The 22,236-nt window shown below is 41.8% G+C and overlaps 1 protein-coding gene across 1 annotated transcript in view; it reads right to left on the bottom strand.

Annotated features, from left to right (window-relative positions):
* The window catches only part of DIAPH2 (diaphanous related formin 2), a 924,489-nt gene that overhangs the window by 323,383 nt on the left and 578,870 nt on the right, over positions 1-22,236 (bottom strand). Inside the window, exon 23 of the mRNA XM_036270453.1 lies at positions 7,947-8,071. Coding sequence (XP_036126346.1) covers positions 7,947-8,071 — 125 coding nt within the window. The remainder of the gene's footprint in view (positions 1-7,946; positions 8,072-22,236) is intronic.

The following is a 22,236-nucleotide window of genomic DNA, read 5'->3' as shown; positions in this document are numbered from 1 at the left end:
CAAAGACCTCCGTGCCCTCTGTAGCCTCACAGAGCTCCCTGGCTCAGCGTGCTGCCTGCGGCCCTGGCTGGTCTGCTCAGCAGCTAGAGAGCTGGCCCGTGGACCGAAGGGTCGCGGGCTCGATTCCCGGTCAAGGACACGTACCTGGGGTACATGGGCTGCAGGTTCGGTCCCTGGCCCTGATTGGGGTCCTGCCAGAGGCAACCAATCAATGTGTCGCAGACACGGCAATGTTTCTCTCTCTCTCTCTCTCTCTCTCTCTCTTCCTCCCTCCCTCCCTCTCTTTCACTCTCTCTAAAAATCAATAGAAAAATATCCCTTCCTGAGGATTAACAACAACAAAGAAGCCACCTGTACTCCATTTTTCTTTTCTGTCTCGGACTGTGGAGTACGTGGGGTTCCCATGCTTGTGTATGTATTACATTTGGTTATTTGCTCTTGTTAATCTGTCTCATGCAGACTGAAATGTCAGACCAGCCAAAGGACCCGTGAGGCTGCTAGAGAACAGTTCGTTTCCCCCCACTCCCAGGAACTGGCCTTACTACGTGTGTGATCTCACGTATGTGGGTGAAATACACACCTCAGTAGCCTCAATAGTCACATATTTAAAATGGGGTTAAAAATAGTGCCTACCTCATAGGATTGCTTTAAAAAAAATCACTTGATCCCGGTCGGTGTGGCTCAGTGGTTGAGCGTCAACCATGGACCATCTCGTTCATATTTCTCTCTGTCCCTCTCCCTTCCTCTCTAAAATTAATAAAAACATATTTAAAAACTAAAATAATAAAAATCGCCTGAGATTATATGTACATTTATATATAAATATATATGTATTTATATACCAGTGGGGCAAAAGTAGGTTTACAGTTGTCCATATGGAAAAATAATACAATGATTTAATAAATAATAATGCAAGAATAAACTGCTTCGTGTACTTCACACTGTAAACCTAATTTTGCCCCAACGTGTGTGGGTGTGTGTGACATAGTCCTCGTACTGTGACTGGCACATGATATTCACTAAACAGTTGTTATTATTACTATTTTATTATCATCTTTACTTTTATTATTATTATAAATGATTATACCTTCTATTTCAAATCAATGCACAATAAATTGAACTAAAAAACTCCCAATACCATTATGAAGAGTATATATTTCAAAGAATGGTAACAATCTTCCTTTTACAAAAAGCAGTATTACCCTGGCCGGTTTGGTTCAGTGGTTAGAGCTTCGGCCCATGGACTGAAGGGTCGCGGGTTCAATTCCAGGTCAAGGGCACATGTCTGGATTGCAGGTGTGGTCCCCAGCCCTGGTTGGGGTCGTGCAGGAGGCAGCCAATTTGATGTGTCTCTCTGACATCAATGTTTCTCTCTCTCTCTCCCTCCCTCCCTTCCACTCTATCTAAAAATGAATGTAAAAATATCCTTGGGTGAGGATTAATAACAACAACAAAAAGGCAGTATTGTTTTTACCCATGTGGTTTGCTGGAACATTTTGCTCCTCAATGTATGCATTGTCTCCATTACTGACTACGCGCTTTTTTGGTTCTCCATTTGCTTTTTTGAACCCTGAACCATCTCTCTGTGAGCAGTCTCATTTAAAAAAGTTTTGCTTTGAACTTCCTAATTTTTTAAGTTTGAGATCGGCAGTCAATTGAAAGTAAGAAATAAGAGTCAGAGCCGGTGAACTCCTCGCCAGTCTAGTCTCAAGTTCTCCATTTCGCATAAAGAACTAGAAAATAACCTGACTTCTTTTATCAAAACAAAACAAAACCGAAAAGGCTTTGTTCTTGAGGGTGTTTATTTATTTCCTGGTCAATTTTGTATGGCATTTACATTACAAAGTGTGGCTCCTCATTCCACTAAAACCTATTACTGGCATGTTCTCAAAGGTGATCAATGTTACTCTGCTTGAATAATATGTGAGTTTTTTTCATCTTTTTAGAAATTATTCTCTTAATAAAAAACAGTGGGGGACATTCACATACTTGCAGTGCAGTGTGGCCCCCAGATCTGTTTTGGATTGTCTGGTCAGGACAATGTGCTTCTTTCTCAGTAAGTAGATTTTTAACCACTTCAAATGACTCTCCCTCCTGCTAGGAGGAAATCCCAGGTGTTGATATTAGTTGACAGGGTGTTAATGTCATTAACGTTCCGTCAGCTCTTCTTGTCAGTGTGTTAATGGTGCCCCTGCTGCTCAGTCACTCCCTGTCCTCCGGTGGGTGAAATGATTTAGCCAGCAGTCAATCAAAAAGCTAAGCTGATTTGGGGCAACAGACAGCCCTGCCATTGACAAAATCTATGTGAGTACATGTGGGAAGAAATTTGTCGACAGGATATAAGCGGTAAGGTCAACATTGTATTTAATGTGCTTTTTAGCCAGTAGATGATGTTAAGAATGGATCACAACAAATATTTAAAAGTCTAAGATGCTCTCTGTTAACAATGGTCTTTGCTGTCAGAAAAAGGAAGGAGTGGTGAGGAAAAGTGATGCTTTGATTGAGAAGAAAGAAAGAAAAACTCTCGAGAAGACAAAACCTGTAAAAACTGGAATCCACCCATAGTGTCAAGTCAGAGAGAACAGCCTGAGGACTGGTAAGTGGTCCATTCGCAGTGCTCCTTCTTAGGTGTCTGAAGTATAGGTTCTTTTTCAAAACTTTGAAACTAGATAGATGTGATTCTGAACCTCAACCTACCAACGTTTGCAAACACTAACACAGATGACATAATTCCTGGTAACCTTAAAAAGTACAAAGTGATGACCCCTAGAAATTAGTGAATGAAAAACAAAGGGGTGTCCGGCCGGTGTGGCTCAGTGGTTGAGCACTGACCCATGCACCATGAGGTCGCCGGTTCGACTCCCACTCAGGACACATGCCCAGTTTGTGGGCTTGATCCCCAGTGGGGGGCATGCAGGAGGTGGCTAATCGATGTTCTCTCTCATAGATGTTTCTATCTCTCTCCCTCTCCCTTCCTCCCTCTCTAAAATAAAGAAAAAAAAATTTAACAAAACCAAAACAAAGGGGCTATGGCAAATAACTTTGAGTTGCTGAAGTTATCCTGACCTGACTTGAGCTCACTACAATGACACAGAGACAACTGTGGTCAATTTTATCATCAGACATGGAAAATAATAAACAGAAAGATTTTTTTTTTTTTTTATCATCCTTATCCGAGGACATTTTTCCATTTTTCGTTCAGGAAGAGTGGGAGGGAGAGAGAGGGAAACATCGATGTGAAAGGGACACATCGAGTGGTCGCCACCACACAAGCAACCAGGGCCGGGGACAAACCACAACCGAGGTACGTGCCCTTAGCGGGAACTGAACCCGGGTCTCTCCAGACCGCAGGCCGACGCTCTAACCGCTGAACCAAACCGGACAGGGCAACAGAAAGATTTTTAAAAGGTCAAGTGTATAAAATATAGGCAATGTCTGATACATAGTATAAACATTTAATAAATGACAGTGAATATTATAATTTTTATAACTTACTAAAAAAGTACACAGATTCTATTTCAATCTACCATACAAGCAGTTGAGCTAAAAACTTCCAATGCTATTACGATGAGCATATTAGCATGAATACTTAAGAACTTCGCTTTTTTTCTTTTTTTTTAAATCAGGAAACCATGATAGACTATTCCCTTCAATCCTAGAATGAAGTATAAGAGAATTTTCCCCATTTCTCCATGTTTTGTAGTCTTATACAATTAGTTTTGCCTATTTTACTCTTTCCATCTATATTTGGAGTCATTCAGCGGCTCAGAACAGGCCTCCCCACGATGTGCCACTTTGGCGTGTTGATTATTTTGAACTGAAAGCAATCAAGAGCCTGTGGACTCATGAGAAACCTATCTTTCCCTTAAAGAATTTAAATTGGGGGTTGTACAATAATAAGAGTTATTACCAGAGACAACTTTTTCTGACCTATATATATATATATAGGGCAAGGCAAATTTCTAATTACTACATGTCTCCCTTCTCATCATTCTATGAAGGACGGTCCTCCCCTCTGAAGCCCTGGGCCATGTCTCCTCACTCCTTGGCTCTAGATGCCATACAGACCTCATTCCTCTTTCTGTCTCGAAACCTCTCAAGTATGTGGGGTTCCCATATGTACATATGAAATTAAATTTGGTTATTTTTCTCTTGTTAATCTATTACATGTCCATTTATTTATCAGATCAGCTGGGAGAACCTAGATGGGTAGAGGAAAATTTCTTCCTCCCCCACATTCAGAATAAGCAACCAACTTGGGGGTAGAGAAAGGGAGACAGAGGCGAGCAGCTTCCTTCTAAAGCCACTGGGGGAGGGAGGGGATAGGGAGGAGGAGGGTGTCTGGGGGGAAAAAGGAGAAACATCTGTAAGTAAAGCCACTGGCTATTCTTTTTTTTTCTTTTTGGTACGTGCCCCTAGCGGGAACCGAACCCAGGACTCTCTGGTCCACAGGCTGATGCTCCAACCGCTGAGCCAAACCGGCCAGGGCGCCACTGGCTATTCTTCAGGAGGCAGGAAATAGCCCAGGCCCCGCCATTCACAGGAAAGGTTTCGTTCTCTTGTTGTTCCATTTTTTTGACATTGACTTTATAAAGGTGTGGATTACCCCTTCTAAAACTCATTCCACTTTACACGCATGCTCGAAAACAGGGACTCAGTGTTACTCAAGTACCTCAGAAGATTTATATGAAGACAAATTTGGTAACTGCAAGCACAACCTACTACTGTTTAACAATATCCCTTTTTGAAGTACTAAGTAAAAGTCAGAGATTGGACAAGGTCATCTCCATTGTCTCTGGCCCTAATATTCTGTGACTCAACACAACTTACGCAGCATCTACATGTTATTAGGCGCTGCACATTGTGCGAGGCATAGAGAAATTAGTCCATCAGACGTGATCTCGGCCGTGAGGACAGCAAGATGCCTGCCTGTCTGCAGGCAGAGGTCAAGTTTTCTATATTGTGCAATGTTGTATTTTCATGGCCTGGCAATGCCTAGCATATTATAAGTGTTTAATGAATACTGTTGAAAGAGTAAGGGTGAACATAGCTGGCTGGCGATGGGACTTTCGCCCTACCTGGAGGTTTGGTGAACATCCAATCTGTATATTCACCCTGTATGTGCCCTGGTCATTGCGCACTGTTGCTAACTATAGCACTGATGTTTTTCTAAAAGCCCAGAGGCGTGGCAGTGTTATCCAGTTTTTGAACTCACGGTGCTTATAACGAGATGACTGCTTAAGTCGGTAAGGTTACTTTCAAGGGAAACTACTCCCATACTTGTGCTTGTAGTTTTTCAACGTAAAGGGTCGGTGACCTGAATCCTCGCAATGTATTGGCAGTGGACAGAAACAATGGGGAGATCATCCAGGACAAAGAATCCTGTACTAGAAAGAGAATCAGGGCCCTGATTTTAAAACAGAATCAAATAGCCCTGGCTGGTTTGGCTCAGCGGTTAGAGCATCAGCCTGTGGTCCGGAGAGACCCGGGTTCGGTTCCCGCTAAGGGCATGTACCTTGGTTGCAGTTTGTCCCCGGCCCTGGTTGGTTGTGCGGGTGGCGACCACTCGATGTGTCCCTTTCACATCGATGTTTCTCTCTCTCTCTCTTCCTCTCTCTCCCTCCCACTCTACCTGAACAAAAAATGGAAAAATGTCCTCGGGTGAGGATGATAAAAAAAATTAAAAAAAAATAAAACAGAATCAAATATCCCACAATAAAATATCCTTCCAGCCCAGCTGGTGTGGCTCAGTGGTTGAGCATCAACCCACGCACCAAGAGGTCGCCGGTTCAATTCCTGGTCAGGGCACATGCCCAGGTTGTGGGCCCGATCCCCAGTGGGGGGCGTGCAGGAGGCGGCCAGTCGATGTTCTCTCTCATCAATGTTTCTGTCTCTCTCTCCCTCTCACTTCCTCTCTCTCTAAAATCGATAAAGAAAAAAAAAATTAAAATATCCTTCTGTTTGAAATCTGCCAGAACAGCAGAAAAATATTAAGTGGGCACCAGAATTTATCCAACATTCATACATATGATGATTATGCATTTTGTTTGTCATTTTCCAGAAGTCCAAAGCTCTCAGTGGTAGACCATGGAGTTTTCCCAAAAAAGAATAATTTGAGTAATAGTTCTATCATTGTAATTCATTAATTTGGAGTTTTTAACCAACTCAACTCAATTTTTCTAATTTTTTCTCTAAAATAAATTGCTCTATATTTTATTTGTTTTTTTTTAATACGATATGCGAAGTTACAGCCCCATACATTTTAATATCATTTTCAATCCCCTTGTAGACAAATAGTCACACTTTAGTGCCCCTTAAATGAAGAATAACCATTCATCTGTAACATACAGATACAGAAGGCTCTGGATTTTCATTTTAAAGAACTTAATTACCTGCATAAAGAGAGAAATAAAATAAAGAGCCCAGGCCAAGTTCATGAGGGTTTGAAATTACTTTTCTTTTTCTAAATGAGCAACAAAGACTCCTCAATGGTGCACGCTGTTCTTTGGCCACAAGCCAAGTGTAGAAGGAACTGTTGAAAAGAACAAGGGGATCAGGAATAAAATGGAAATATCTGATGCAAGAACCAAACTCAAAAGTTGAAAATGGAGGTGGTGTATTCAGCCACAGGACAACGGAACATATTTGCCAGAATCATCTAATCAGCACTGAAGTTAAAGCTTCACATTATGGATCCCAACACGGGCAGTTACGTAATCCAAGATTATTGGTGAGGATTTCCTGCCTCCAATCACCCACAACTTGTTTACAATATCCCTATTTATGCATGGACTCCGCATCACTAAAGAACCACACAAAACACAGCTTTCATACATGAACCATAAAACCGAGAATGAAAGACAATTTTTTTTCACGTAAATCTCAACTGCCATTCCCAAGTCATTCACGTTCAGTACTGGAACTTACAAATTGGGAAGGAAAGAGAGCATATCAGAGCAGAAAAAAGCAAGAGATTTAACCTTGAAACAGGGTGACTGCCATATAGTTGCTGAAGGAATTTCCTTATTATCAGATAAAGAATTTACAGTATTTATTCCCTCTTGAGATATAAACTAGTGAATCAATCTGCAGTTCAAGATATGTACTTAAACCCCGAGTAGGAGGATATGGCTTTAACTTCTGAAAACCCAAAGAGAAAAAAAAACAAAATAAAAAACAGCTCTAATGTAGTTTATCTTTAGACACCAGATTTAACATTAAACAATTCAGGCTAAATGCTATTTCTCAAGTTCTCCTTTCATTTATTCCTGTAATTTCGATGAATATACCATATGTAAAATGGAAGTTTAAAACCATTTCTTTATCAGGAAATGCTTAATGGTTCATAGATAGCTACTATAATCTATTTAAATATATAACCTCCTGATCAATCCATCTATTCGTCCATCCACGCATCCATTTTATCCTTCGCAATCCTTTTAGTCTACGGATATTAGTCACCCTCCGATTGCCCTTGAAAATGTATGTGTGTTCTCAGAAAAAGACGCGCGCACATAAGAAAGAAACATCAAAAAGTCCTGACGAAAACTAATTTTCTCCTGTTGATCATTTCCTTTAACCAAATGGTTATAAAAGGAGAGTCTCTGTTTTGTTTTAGGACTAATCAAGCCTCATAAGACTTACCTTGCATCTTGTGGCCTTCAAATGAAATTCTTCTTTGAGAAATGGCACTGTTTTCTCACATAATTGTTCCCTTGGCTACTCTACCTGGTTCAAAACACTATGAACTAAAATTTATACTGCTAATATAAAAACCGCCTATACACAAATTCATCCAGACAGTGTGAACAGACTAAGTTTAGAACTAACCGGATAGTAAATATACAGGCAGACACACAGACAGGCAGACACACAGACAGGCAGACACACACACACGCGTACAGACATAAACTAACAAATAAACAAAATGCTTCAATAAAGGATATCGTCATCTTTTCCACGAACTTATCGTGTTGATTTTCCATTTGGGGAAATTTCTCGATGTCACGTTCCAGATGAAGAATTTGCTGTTCCATCGCTGCAAGATTGCTCTTGAGAATTTGAGCTGAAACTGAAGAAGAATATGCAAATGCTTTAGAATATTTTACCAGGTAGTGCAGAAAAAGACTAAAAGAAAACAGTATCGGTTATTTTTTTTTCTTAATGTGGAAAAGAGTTCTATGAAGTCAACTCACATTTTTCTGAAATACTGCTCATAAAAATTCTACTCTCCATGAAATAAGAGAAAATGTGTAATATAATATACCAAATCATCAGGTTTAATATGAGAATGTCACCATTTTATTCAGCCATTAGTTCAAATGAATCTATTTCTATTTAAATTTATTGATGGAATTCCTAATATTTCATTCTTTAAAATCTAATTTGAAGATTAAAGAGAAACTAAGGTTCAAAGAGATCTTATTTTATTAATGCCTGTTCTTGGCTATCTAAATGATTTAAGGTTAAATTATACAAAAGAATCAAATATTTTTCTTTTGTTGAAACACCCTAGTTTTTATAAACCAACATCTATGGCGAAAGCTCCATTCTCATAGAGAATGTGAAAAATTCTTTTCATACTCCTAGAGATGTGAACAATAACTGTTGACGCATGCGTAAAGAGGATTTCGAGCAAAACCCAGCAAACACATATGCTCATACATACCCACACACCTTCAGCAAGACTTCAAACACTATCATCACTTGCGTTAATTACCCCTGACATTCTCTGCACTTTTTATTCCCCTCTCATCATTGACAACCAATAATTTTCAGTATTGTATTCAAACTGTTCTTAAATACACTTTCCAGATCTCTCATGATGCCTTCTTTTCACAGAGGTACTTCTTTGAAAAAAGAATACTACTTTATAGATACTCTATTGTTGCATGACAACCAATTATGCATGAAGACATTTCCATCAATATCAATGGCATTTTGCAAGGTTCTACTTGAAAAGACAAGGTAGGTATTAGAACGTGATAGGTAGGCTGTGACCTTGGATCTTAAATCCAGACCTCTGATACACTGTTTTGTTTTAATTTTTTTTTCCTTTATTGGTTTTAGAGAGAGGAAGGGAGAGGGAGAGAAAGATAGAAACATCAATGAGAGAGAACATCAACTGGCCGCCTCCTGCATGCCCCCCACTGGGGATCGGGCCCACAACCTGGGCATGTGCCCTGACCGGGAATCGAACTGGGGACCTCTTGGTGCATGGGTCAACGCTCAACCACTGAGCCACAGTGGTTGGACTGTTTTGTTTTGTTTTCATTAAAGAACTAGAGAAACAGAAATAGAACTATATTACAATTATTTTTTGAGTAAATTTCAGTCTCATTCTGACACATATCAGAATTACAATGTAAAATTCAATCATACTGACAAAAATCAATCCCCTGGCCAATTCTGGCCAAATTCTCCTGACACAAACTCCTCACACTGACTACATACCTTTATGACTCAATGAGGAGAAATTGCCTTAAATATACCTGGGAGTTCAAGAGACTAAAAAATCAAGCACCAACGCTAAAGACCATTCCCCCCCCCCCCCCGCCTTATTAATCTGTCAGTTGAAATACTTCTGTCCAATTTATTTCCATTTGTTTAGATCTGAAAAGCTTGGAACTTTTTAAAAAATTTAATTAATTAATTTATTTTTGTTACAGATGTTTCTCCTTTTTCCCCCACTGATACCCCCTCCCCCACCCTCTCCGCCCTGTCCCCAGCTTTGTTGTCCATGTCCACTGTTCATGCACACATGCATATAAGTTCTGTGGTTGATCTCTCCCCCCCACCCCCTCTTCTGGGGATAGTCAGTCTGTACCCCACTTCCACGTCTCTGGAACTACCCTGATCCTCAGACTGTTATGTTCATTATATTCCACAAATTAAGTGAGATCATGTGATATTTGTCTTTCTCTGCTTGGCTTGTTTCGCTTAGGATAATACTCTCCAGGTCTCTTCATGTCGTCTCAAAGGATAAGAAATCTTTCTTTCTTACAGCTGCATAGTACTTCATAGTACTCCATTGTGTATATGTACCACTGCTTTTTTATCCATTTGTCTACTGATGGACACTTGGGCTGTTTCCAGATCTTAGCTATTGTAAATAGTGCTGCTATGAACATGGGGGTACATATATTCTGATTAGTGTTTCAGGCTTTGTAGGGTATATTCCTAGAAGTGGGATCACTGGGTCAAATGGCAGTTCAATTTTTAATTTTTTGAGGTAACACCATATTGTTTTCCATGGTGGCTGCACCAGTCTGCATTCCCACCTTGGACATTATTCTTGAAGAAGTCTAACAGAATTTTGTCTTGCCAAAAATTTGCTAATGGCTTAGCGACCACTGCTTGCTGTATTTAAAGGTTGAGTTTGCTGTGGAGGAGATCATTCTCTCTGACTTGAAAACAGAAATTTTTTCATTTGTTGTTTTGTTTGTTTGTTTAATTCTTGCCAATTATTCTCAAGGTTTCTCCTTGCCCATTTGTTCTATTGAAAAACTGAAGATGTAAAAATGACAAGTTGTTGTTGATGTCATTTAGGCTGCATTGAAGAAATAAACTCACGATAACTTTCTGCAATAAACAAAATGTGCCCCAGGCCAGGTTTAGGTCAAAATAGTAAGCTTCCTACTAAAAGCAATAGTAACTCCAGTAGTAAAAAGAAGATGAGGAGGAGGATTCATCTTTTTATTTATTTATTTTTTATCCTCACCCGAGGACATTTTTGCATTTATCTTCAGGTAGAGTAGGAGGGAGAGAGGGAGGAAGAGAGTGAGAAACATCGATGGGAGAGAGACACATCAAGTGGTTGCCACCCACACGACCCCAACTGAGGTCGAGGACAAATTGCAACTGAGGTGCGTGCCCTTAGCGGGAACCGAACCCGGGACTCTCTGGTCCGCGGGCCGACGCTCTAACCACTGAGCCAAACCAGCTGGGCCAGGATTCATCTTTTGATTGTTCAATACAGAAAGAGTCCCAGCAAGTTGCTATGCACACAGAAGTCTCGATATAGTTCGTTGGAACAAGGGGCGATATTTTTAATGCAGTAAAATTGCTTTATACCCTAAAGTGAAATTCTCAATAAAACACTGCTTTCCAGACACCTCTCCTCCTCAATTTCACACGTCGAATCCCTAATCCTCTAGAAGGCCCTCCAGAGCTCTGGTCCAAACTCTCCAGCATTCACGGGCACTTCTGTTTAAGTGATCTTCCACGCCCCACCTTCCACTTGAATGGGAATGATTTTTGCTTCCTGTACATAAACATGGTCTCCACTCTAGAACCTCAAGCTACTTGATGGTGAGATCCGTATCTAATTCTTTGCTTTTCCCTCAGTACTTGACATATGTGGTCCTCAATAAATGTTTGTTGATTGAGCCCTGGCTGGCTTGGCTCAGCGGTTAGAGCGTTGGCCTGTGGACCAGGCAGTCCCGGGTTCGGTTCCAGCCAAGGGCACGTACCTCGGTTGTGGTTTGTCCTCGGCCCCGGTTGGGGTCGTGTGGGTGGCAGGCAGTTGATGTCTCTGTCTTGCACTGATGTTTCTGTCTCTCTCTCTCTCTCTCCCTCCCACTCTGTCTGAAGATAAATGTAAAAGTGCCCTCAGGTGAGGATAAAATAAATAAATTAATTAATTATAAAAAGGTTTGTTGAATGAACATGCATATTTCAAGAAGCTTTGGTTCAGATGGAAATGCATACCCATTTTTGCAACTGAACGTGCATGCAGCGGTGAGAGGCAGTCAGGACTGGAAGTTACTGTGTCAATTACAACATGAGTATGGAAAAGCCAGGAGAAAGCTGACGTTTGTCTAATTATATGTAGAGGAGGCAGGGTTGCAGGAGATGCTTATGTTATTGGTGGAAGTAGGGTATCCAGGGGTGGAAGTGGGGGATCCCTTTCCCCACTGGGTACTGGGGGTTGGGTTATTACAACATCTTGAGAAAAGAATTTTCTGAGACTCATCCGGGAGGATGAGTGATTTTTATTTGCATGGAATTACATCCCTGTGTTTCTAAAGTCCCATTTCCCTTGAGCCAGTCCTGGAAGAGGTGCAGCTGGGGATTCAGCAGAGCTAGAAGCAAAGCCAGTGTCCAGAGCTGCCCTTCCAGGGTGGAGCTGCTTTGGCCCAGCATCAGGCCAGTCGCAGTGCGTCAGCCCACTGTGCGTGGGGTCCACGTGGCCATGAGCCATGTGGGCGAATGCAGGGGGGCACGCCCCCTGCAACAAGAGAGCCAGGAGCCCAGTGTGTAAGAGCAAACTCCTGTGTTTAGAGGATCAAATATCTGAAATCTTCCTGCTCTTGCAGTGGCCACGCCTGCTCTGGCCAACGACCTGTTCCCAGGTGTGACTGACAGGAGAATACCTTCCCCGTGTCACCCAGACTTCACTAGGCATGCGTCTATTTTCCCTTTGCTCCTTCCCAGTTAATTAATAAGTGGGTTAATTTACAATGGTATCGCTTAGACAAATGAGAAAGGGAGGAACTGAGATAAGAAAGAGAAGGAACACCATTCTTTATTAAGCTCCTTTATTCTTCCCCTCTAATGAATTATTAATACTATGCCGAACAAAAGACTAAAATACCGGAGCTGGAATAATCCAAGGATTTTAGCCACTTGCATATTTGTGGTTGCATTGAACCAACAAATATATAGAAAATGTCTACCTTTAAATTGGTGGAATTGTGGTACCTTCCTCTCCAGTTCCAAAAACTCAGGTTACACAGTGTCAGTCTACTGAAGGAAACCAGTTTTGCCACCCAGAAGCTACCCTTTTTTGGATACTGATTTTATTCTTTTTTGTTGTTGTTAATCCTCACCTGAGGATATTTTTTTAAATTGATTTTTAGATAGAGTGGAAGGGAGGGAGGGAGGGAGGGAGAGAGAGAAACATTGATGTGAGAGAGACACATCAATTGGTTGCTTCCTGCATGACCCATCCAAGGTCAGGGATCGAACCTGCTACTCAGGTATGTGCCCTTGACCAGGAATCAAACCCATGGCCCTTCAGTCCATGGGCCAATGCTCTAACTGCTGAGCCAAACTGGCCAGGGCTGGGATACTGATTTTAAGCTGATTTTTAAGAAATAAGACGCAGAAAGAACCTTTGGTCCCCATCTTCCTACCCATGAGATGCAGACAGAAAATCTGCTCCAGGATAGTGATTTTAGGACGGTGCCTTGCCCCAATTTGAATTAAGTACGGTAAACAAAAGGGCTTGAGCCCTGGCCAGTGTAGCCCATTTGGCTGGAGCATCTTCCCGTGCACCGAAGGGTCTCAGGTTCGATTCCCGGCCAGGATACACACCCCAGGTTGCAGGTTCGATCCCTGGTTGGTCTGGGTTCGTACGAGGCAAGAGATTAATGTTTCTCTCTCACATCGAGGTTTCTCTCTCTCTCCCTCTCCCTTCCTGTCTCTCTAAAATCAATAAAAACACATTTTAGCTCGGTAACCCATTCCCTACTGTCTCTGGGCTGCTCTGAAAGGATTTCCCCACCACGCGTGCTCTGTTTTTCCTCAACTACCTGGTAGTCGCTCATTCTCGCTTCTGAAATCTAAGACCCTACCCCCTCTTTTCTCCTTTGTCCAAAATGTCTTACACACCCAGCGTCGCCTCCCTGTCTTTGGAATTTTTATGTTCACCTGAATTCCCCATGCTCATGTCTGAAACATTGGATTTTCTCCCGTTCATCTGCCCCTGTTAATTTGATCATTAGCTCAGCCAGAAGAATTTAGAAGGTGGGAGAAAAAGTATTAATTCTTTTTTAGTCCCCACACTAGGTTCCTAGAAAACAGAGCCTAAGACACAGCCTCTTGTGAAGACTGTATTGGGGGGGGGGGGTCCTGCCAGGGAACTGGGCCTGAGGGAAAAGGGAAGAAAGCAAGTACGAGAACGTAAGTTACTTTAATGCTTTGTTGTCACCATTTTAAAATTCTCAATGAATTATTAAAAGGGACCCTGCGTTTTCATTTTGCACTGGGCCCCACTAACCACGCAGTCCGTTTCGGCCTCCAGATAAGACAAACGACACAACTACAACTTGGAAGAGCTGGTTAGAGGCGGTGAGCAGTTCGACTGCTGGTCCCTTCTCGCTTCCTATTCTCTCTCTGGGGAAAGTCTCTTCCGAGGGGTGTGAATTTCCTACTCCAGCTGGGGAGCAAGACAAGAGGCCCAGGCCTGGAGGTGGGGGTGCCATCGAAGGGTGCCCAGTGAATCTAAGGTGGCGCATAAACTAGATCCAGAACAGAGGATTCACTCAATCCTAAGTGGCTTACTCCCTTTTTGACAGTGGATAAAGCTAAAAAAAATTCGTTCACTTATAATCAACACCAGCCTACTTGAAAAAAAAAATTTTTTTTTAATCTATCAGATCGGACCTCATTTTGCCTTGTAGCCACACTGAGGAAGTCTACTCCCTATTTTCCAGGGAAGGTGCCACTAGCGTCTTCTTAATCTTCCCAGGCTACAGACACCCAGTTGCTTCCACTAGTTCTTCGAAGACAGGGTTAGTCATTGCACCACCTCGTAAGCAGTAACTAACAATTACTGAGTCCTTACTTTGTGCTACACATCGTTTTTTTTTTTAAATGATTTTTTAGAGAGAGAGGAAGGGACAAAAAGATAGAAACATCCATGTGAGAGAGAAACATCAATCAGCTGCCTCCTGCACGCCCCCTACTGGGGATCGAGCCTGCAACCCGGGCATGTGCCCTGACCGGGAATCAAACCAGGACCTCTCAGTCCATGGGACGATGCTCAATCCACTGAGCCACACACACGGCCGGGCTGTGCTAGAGATTTTTCTAAGTAGTTTTATCTATTATTTCATTCAGTGCTCACAAAAACTCTACGAGGTATGTACTACTCTAAAGCAGGGGTATGACTCGAGCCACATGACGTCTTCTCAGGACACTGTAAAGGTAAACTAGTGTCTCTAGTGCCTGGAAGGCTAGGCTGCTGAAATGCAATCGGTATCCATTGGCACAAAGGCATATTACTTATACAGGGGAATAGGCGTGGTCTTAGGTGCCAGATGGACCTAGATTCTAATTTCTGCCATACCAATTACTAGTTGGGTTACCTTGAGCCACTCACTCAACCAATCGGGGTTGTCATTTTCCCATTCGCAAAATGAAGATAATAATCCCTTCCTTAAAAGGCAGTCATTCGGCCCTGGCCAATTTGGCTCAGCGGTTAGAGCGTCGGCCTGTGGTCTAGAGAGACCCGGGTTCGGTTCCCGCTAAGGGCATGTACCTCGGTTGCAGTTAGTCCCCGGCCCTGGTTGGTTGTGTGGGTGGCAGCCACTCGATGTGTCCCTTTCACGTCGATGTTTCTCTCCCTCCCTCTCCCTCCCACTCTATCTGAACAAAAAATGGAAAAATGTCCTCGAGTGAGGATTAAAAAAAAATTAAAAAAAAAATTAAAAAAAAAAAAATGGCAGTCATTCGAGTTAAATGACTTGATAAACAAAAGTTTCTATTGCTACACCTGGTATATAATAGATAATCTATAAATATTCATGTCATATTTCACTATCATTTCCCCCCCACCATAATTTACAACAGACAAATCCCTACTGTCTATGTGCCACCAATAAATAAACGACAATTTAGATGTACCTGGACAACTAAGGCATTCCCTGCTTGCTACCATTTTATGGCTTGATTGAACTTGATATAGGTCTTCTTTCTAATCAAGAGAACTGAACTTAGATTGTGTTCTCTTTGTAGGTTTTACAGGGTACATGAAAGTTTAGGTCTGCGAACCTGTGACAATTATACAAATGAGCAGCTAATTTATTAGAGATACTAGGAAGTTCTACATTAAAAGAAGATTTCTGGAAATGAGAACCTGTAGTCTGTATTTCTGTAGAGACATTTAAAAGTTAGGTATTTTGGGTTTCTAGACTGGTCTAAAAGATAACAGGTTTTTTTAAGTGTTACAAAAGAATTAACATGCCTGATTATTTGCCTTGGATATATCTGGTTCAATCTCAAGAACTGGGAGTCGCCCTGGCCGGTTTGGCTCAGCAGTTGGAGCGTTGGCCTGCGGACCAGAGAGTCCCGGGTTCGGGTCCCGCTAAGGGCGCGTACCAAAAAAATAAAAAATTAAAAAATAAATAAAAAAAGAATTGGGAGTCAATGAATGTTGATTAGTTAACTATTTTATTAGGTCCTAACCTACATTACTTCTAATATTTCTTGAGTGTGAGTGTGTGTGTGTGTGTGTGTGAGAGAGAGAGAGAGAGAGAGAGAGAGAGAGAAATTTTCTTTTGTTTAATCCTCGCCCAAGGATATTTTTACATTTATCTTCAGATAGAACAGGAGGGAGAGAGACAGAAAGAGAGGGAAACATCGATGTGGGAGAGAGACAGAAAGAGAGGGAAACATAGATTGATTGCCACCCGCACGACCCCAACCAGCGTTGGGGACCAACCACAAATGAGGTACGTGCCCTTGGCTGGAATGGAACCCGGGACTCCCTGGTCCGCAGGCTGACGCTCTAACCGCTGAGCACACCGACCAGGGTGAGAGAAACTTTTAAGAAGGAGGGGAGTGTACATGGAGTTCTAAGAACATTTAAATAGCAAAGGGGTTAACAATGCATGTCTCCTGCATAGCCTCAGTCTTAGGGTACAGTTCTGTGCCTGTCATTATATTAGTTCCCTAATATAAATTAGGGAGTCTTTAATGACAGTGCAAACATTTTCTATCTGAGTAAATTCCCACCACAGGCATTTTCAATGACTGATTAGTCATTCTGGTGGCACTTTAATTTTTTCCCCTCTCATTTCATTTTTTACATCTGCTACTGAATTACTGAATCTAAATTATAACACTAAAAAATTAAATTATAGCTATCAGGTTCTTTATTATAGCTTTCTTCCTGTACTCCATAAATAACCTTTTAAGTTCAGTATACTCTTGAGCTATATGTAGGGAGAAACTTTCCCCCACAAATCTTATTTATCTCCTTATTTCGGTTGAAAAATATACATGTACAGGGGAACCTCGGTTCTCCAGCTTAATTCATTGCGGAAGGCTGCTCAAAAAGCGACTTGTTCAAAAACCAAATCATGTTATCCCATTAGAAATCATGTAAACTGAATTCATCTGTTCCAGACGCACAAAAGCAAAAAACAACACAAAACATAAAAATATTCACAGCACAATTTCCTGAGATGTTGACAATGTGCGGTTGAGCAGTAAACTGACTCATACTCACGCATTCTCTTCTTCGTCTGTCACCGGAGAGATGTGTGACTGATCGTACAAGTATCAGCACAGAACGGTTGTAGGGTGAGAACGGAAGTTTTGTTCATCAAGGCATTTTGCCAGTGAACAACTTGGTTGAGAATGGAATTGCTCAAGAACAAAGGTTTAACTGTAGATTTTTCCTGGCTTCAACCAAATATATGACAGTGGCCTCATTCAAAATATTTTAAATGACTGATTTGCTCTAATTCATAATTTCTTTCCTTTATCGATTTTAGAGAGAGGGGAAGTGAGAGGGAGAGAGAGACAGACACATTGATGAGAGAGAACATCGATTGGCCGCCTCCTGCATGCCCCGCACTGGGGATCGGGCCCACAACCTGGGCATGTGCCTTGACCGGGAATCGAACCAGCGACCTCTTAGTGCTCAACCACTGAGCCACACCGGCTGACTAATTCATAATTTTAAAGAAATTAAAGTTGAAAATACGCCCTGGCCAGGTGGCTCAGTTGGTTGGAGCATCATCCTGTACACCGAAAGGTTGTGGGTTTGATTCCAGGTCAGGGCACATAAATGGTTTGCAGGTTCGATCCCCAGTCAGAGCACAAATGGGTGGACACCAATTGATGTTTTTCTCTCACATCAATGTTTCTCTCTCTCTTCCTCCTCTTTCCTTTCTCAATAAAAGCATATCCTCGGGTGAGGATTAAAAAATGTATTTGAAGTGAGATGTTTCAATGGAAAGATATATAAGAAAACCGATATGAATTTAAAATTAAAAAAAAAAAAAGTGCTCCAATGACACTGTCCAGACCACGTGCAGCCTTTGTAATTTTACATAAATATAAAAGCTTTTCCAGCAACCTGAGGGGTTTTTTCCCCTCTAAGTTAAATATTTCTATTAATTTTACCCATTGACAAAGTAACCAGGCACTTCCTCCATCTTTGTTCCGAGAAAGGCCAAGTCAAAATTTACTCCGGCAAGTCTACATGTGAATAGGCCCAAACGTGATTATAAGTACCCTGTAATTTTCTGTAACTGAATATATTTAGTTGAAGAATTACTGTCAGCTGAGGCGCACAGCATTAAAGTGACTCATCCAGAAAGCATATGTAAAAAGAAAAGGACATTACAAGCAGCCTGAACAACAGGCCCAGTTATATTCTTTCTCAAGTGCGTTTATAAGTTAATAGTTTCATTCTATATGAACGCCGCGCATGAGAACGGAGCAAATGTGTTCATATAACAGCAGCAGCAAAAGCTCATCACTGTGGGCTTCTTAGGCCTTTGCAAAAAATATGTGGTAATGGCACCCAAATAAGAATTTCCTATAATGACAAGAAAAATCTGTTAGAAAACGACTCATTGCTGAAAGGGAAAAAAAAAAATGTTAAAAAGAAAATTTCACTAGAATAAGTATTAAGTGAAAGGTAAGAAGGCACATCCTCAGCATGCGCTCACAAGCTCCTTCGCTGCTCCTCGAACGCGTGCCCTTGGGGATAAAGGGACGGTGAGTATTTCTAGACTGGATTCATCAATGGTCTGAACTGATGCTAAGAGCAGAGGAACTTCCATTGGAAATCATGAAACACTGCTCTATAAACCACATAAATAGCCCAGCCAGTGTGGCTCAGTGGTTGAGCGTCGACCCATGCACCAAGAGGTCGCTGGTTCGATTCCCGGTCAGGGCACATGCCCAGGTTGTGGGCCCGATCCCCAGTGGGGGGCATGCAGGAGGCGGCCAATCGATGTTCTCTCCCATCGATGTTTCTATCCCTCTCTCCCTCTTCCTCCCCTCCCTTTCTCTCTAAAATCAATAAAGGAAAAAATAAATAAACCACATAAATATTTCACTCTAAATACTTCACTAAACATATTTCCGTGTCGGGGCTCACCTTTGCAAATGTTTTCAGCCTGAAAACCTCATTCTGAATGCATGTTTTAAAAATAAAGAAATGGAACCTTCTTTAAAACATAAAACTTACTAATACCTCTGGAGAGCATGGCACCAAAGATAGCTGGGGTAAAGGAGGAAGAAGACGAAGTTTGTAATCTTCTGAAAAATGATTTGCACTAAAAAAAATTCTAGAGCCTGCCCAGCAAACCACCAGCAGTGGACAGTCAAACCACCCATGAAGAATTACAGTTCTTTCCCCCCTCGGTGTCTTCTGCAGCTGCTATTCTGCCTGCAGCAAATCGCATGTGTGAATTTTAAAATCAAAGGCTAAAAAACAAACTGAAAGCTCCTACTCTTGTTGACAGTCTTAGCTCAAGGCCAGGATTGGGAAGTATATAAGCAAGCTGAAGCTTCTATAAAGCCGAGCTGGATACAGGCTTGTTGCAATACTTTGTTCTCATCACGAAGAATCTTTTATTCAAGCTCATTTGTTTCCCTTGCAATAAAAGAAACCTCACTCAGCTACACCTTGAACTGGAATAATTTTAATTTATTTTTTATTCTTTTTTTTTTTTTAAATATGTTTTTATTGATGTTTTAGAGAGAGAGGAAGGGACAAAGAGATAGAAACATAGAAGTGAGAGAAGTAACGTCAATCAGCTGCCTCCTGCTCGCCCCCTACTGGGGATCGAGCCCACAACCCAGGCAAGTGCCCTGACCCAGAATCCAACAGGGACCTCTCAGGCCATGGGAGGATGTTCAATCCACTGAGCCACACCGGCCAGGCATGAACTGGAATAATTTTAATGGGTCAAGTTTTCACTCACTTGAGGTTGGCTATACAAAACTGTCCTCCCCTGATGATTTTATGTAAGCGGCTGTAACAGGTATTGTCCTCAACAAAAAAAGCTTGCCACATCCTTCAATTGCTGCTAAGTCACTTCATGACAACCTATACGAATGTTTGCCCTTGTCCAATGTATGCAGTGCCTTTTTCTTTCACCTTGGAATTAGAACAGTAGTGGTGAAAAGGGACTCTGTGAAAGGAGGCTACTTAAATATTACAATAGGAAGCCTTAAAAATAAATTAGTAGCCCGGCCGGTGTGGCTCAGTGGTTGAGCGTCGACCCAGGCACCAGGAGGTCCCCGGTTCTATTCCCGGTCAGGGCACATGCCCAGGTTGTGGGCCCGATCCCCAGTGGGGGGCGTGCAGGAGGCGGCCAATCCATGTTCTCTCTCATCGATGTTTCTCTCTCTCTCTCCCTCTCTCTTCTTCTCTAAAACCAAAAAAGAAAAAAAAAATTTAAATAAAATACTTAGTACAATTGTGAAAAAATAAGGGCTGTGGAAAAGATAGACACGTTGACTAAGACTAGAAAGGACAAAGTCTCAATTTACTCTTAATCTGAAATGACAAAGTTGCCAAATTTAATATTTTAAGTATGCTTTTCTGTGTCCAGTTTTGAGATATAGTAATTGATACTGTTTTTTAAACTCACAGAGAACAAACACCTAGAACTCAACTATATTCAATATTGCCAAAGTTCTGCAAAAACCAGGTGTGAGAAACAAGCACTGTTTATTTCACATCAAGACAACCACCTGCTTCTTCAACAAGCATTCAAAAATGCTTCTATCTCCCTGGCCGGTTTGGCTCAGCGGTTAGAGTGTCGGCCTGCGGACCAGAGAGACCTGGGTTCGGTTCCCGCTAAGGGCACGTACCTCGGTTGCAGTTTGTCCCCGGCCCTGGTTGGGTCATGCGGGTGGCAGCCACTCGATGTGTCTCTCTCTCTCTTCCTCCCTCTCTCCCTCTCACTCTCTCTGAAGATAAATGCAAAAATGTCCTCGGGTGAGGATAAAAAAAAAAATGCTTCTATCTGAGCGATCACTTAATGGCAACTTTACTAACAAGCCCTCACTCCTGGTATTTATATCCTTAACAAGATGTGGAAAGATCATATGATTGATAAACAATTTGAGTGCTTTCGCTCATATGCTAACTGGCAAGAATGAAATACATGGAGGTAGAGTTGTCATAAAGTTATATTAAAGGAATGTCAGCCTTCTTGAGCAAGATTTTTGTGATCGTGGACCAATGTTCCGTGAACTCTATTCCTACACTTAATGGGACTACACGATCTGCCCTAGTTATTCTTGTACTTGACCGGGTTTTCCCAGAACAAGTGTAATGTGTGAAGTCCACAGGTGTATACATATACAAAGCCACCAACTTTCACCCAAACTGAATGCAGGTTGTCACCAGATCAGTGCTGAGGTCATAATGCTGGAGTCATCAGAGTCCATTCCGCATTACTGCTGTCGTGGCTAGCAGCTCTGCTTCGTAGTAGGGTTACAGGACACATAAAACGTGCTTAGAAGGGTATAGTAACCTGATGATTACATTCTTCTTATTTATTAACTGATTGCAGATACTAATAGGATTACTACATGCCCACAGATAAAAGATTGGCAACGCAAGCTAAAGTAATTAGAGGATATGACTGCAATGATTATCTAAGTTCTTTACCACTGAAATCAGTCCATAAAAAAACAAAACAAGACTTTATCAGGGTACTATCATCTCATTATACCGTAAGTCTTTTTTGCCTAATAACCAAACAATGAATTAAAAGAGGGGATGAGGTTCATAGGCAAGGCCTTCTAGATAAGTTTAGGTTTCACCCTAAGAGTAGTGGAAAAAGACTGAAGGGCTTATAAGCAGAAGAGGTTGATGAAATGTACACTTAAAAAAGGTTACTCTGCCTGGCCGGTGTGACTCAGTGGCTGAGCATCGTCCCATGCACCGAGGTCGCTGGTTCGATTCCCAGTCAGGGCACATGCCCAGGTTGTGGGCCAGATCCCCAGTGGGGACATGCAGGAGGCGGCCAGTCAATGTTCTCTCTCATCGATGTTTCTCTCTCTCTCCCTTCCTCTCTCTCTAAAATCAATAAAGAAGAAATAATTTTTTTAAAGGTAACTCTGGCAGCTACATGGCAAATGGATGGAGGGGGGTCAAGAACAGAAAAGGGGAGGAGAGTTAGGAAACAATTATTATGATCAGGAGATGTAGGAGGCTTGGATTAGGGGGACCAAAGATAGTTAGTGGCAGTA

Source organism: Molossus molossus, unplaced genomic scaffold (genome assembly GCF_014108415.1).
Source record: "Molossus molossus isolate mMolMol1 unplaced genomic scaffold, mMolMol1.p scaffold_m16_p_2, whole genome shotgun sequence".
Lineage (NCBI taxonomy): Eukaryota > Metazoa > Chordata > Mammalia > Chiroptera > Molossidae > Molossus > Molossus molossus.
Note: the sequence above shows the minus strand (reverse complement) of the source record. Positions and strands in the feature narration are given on the sequence as shown.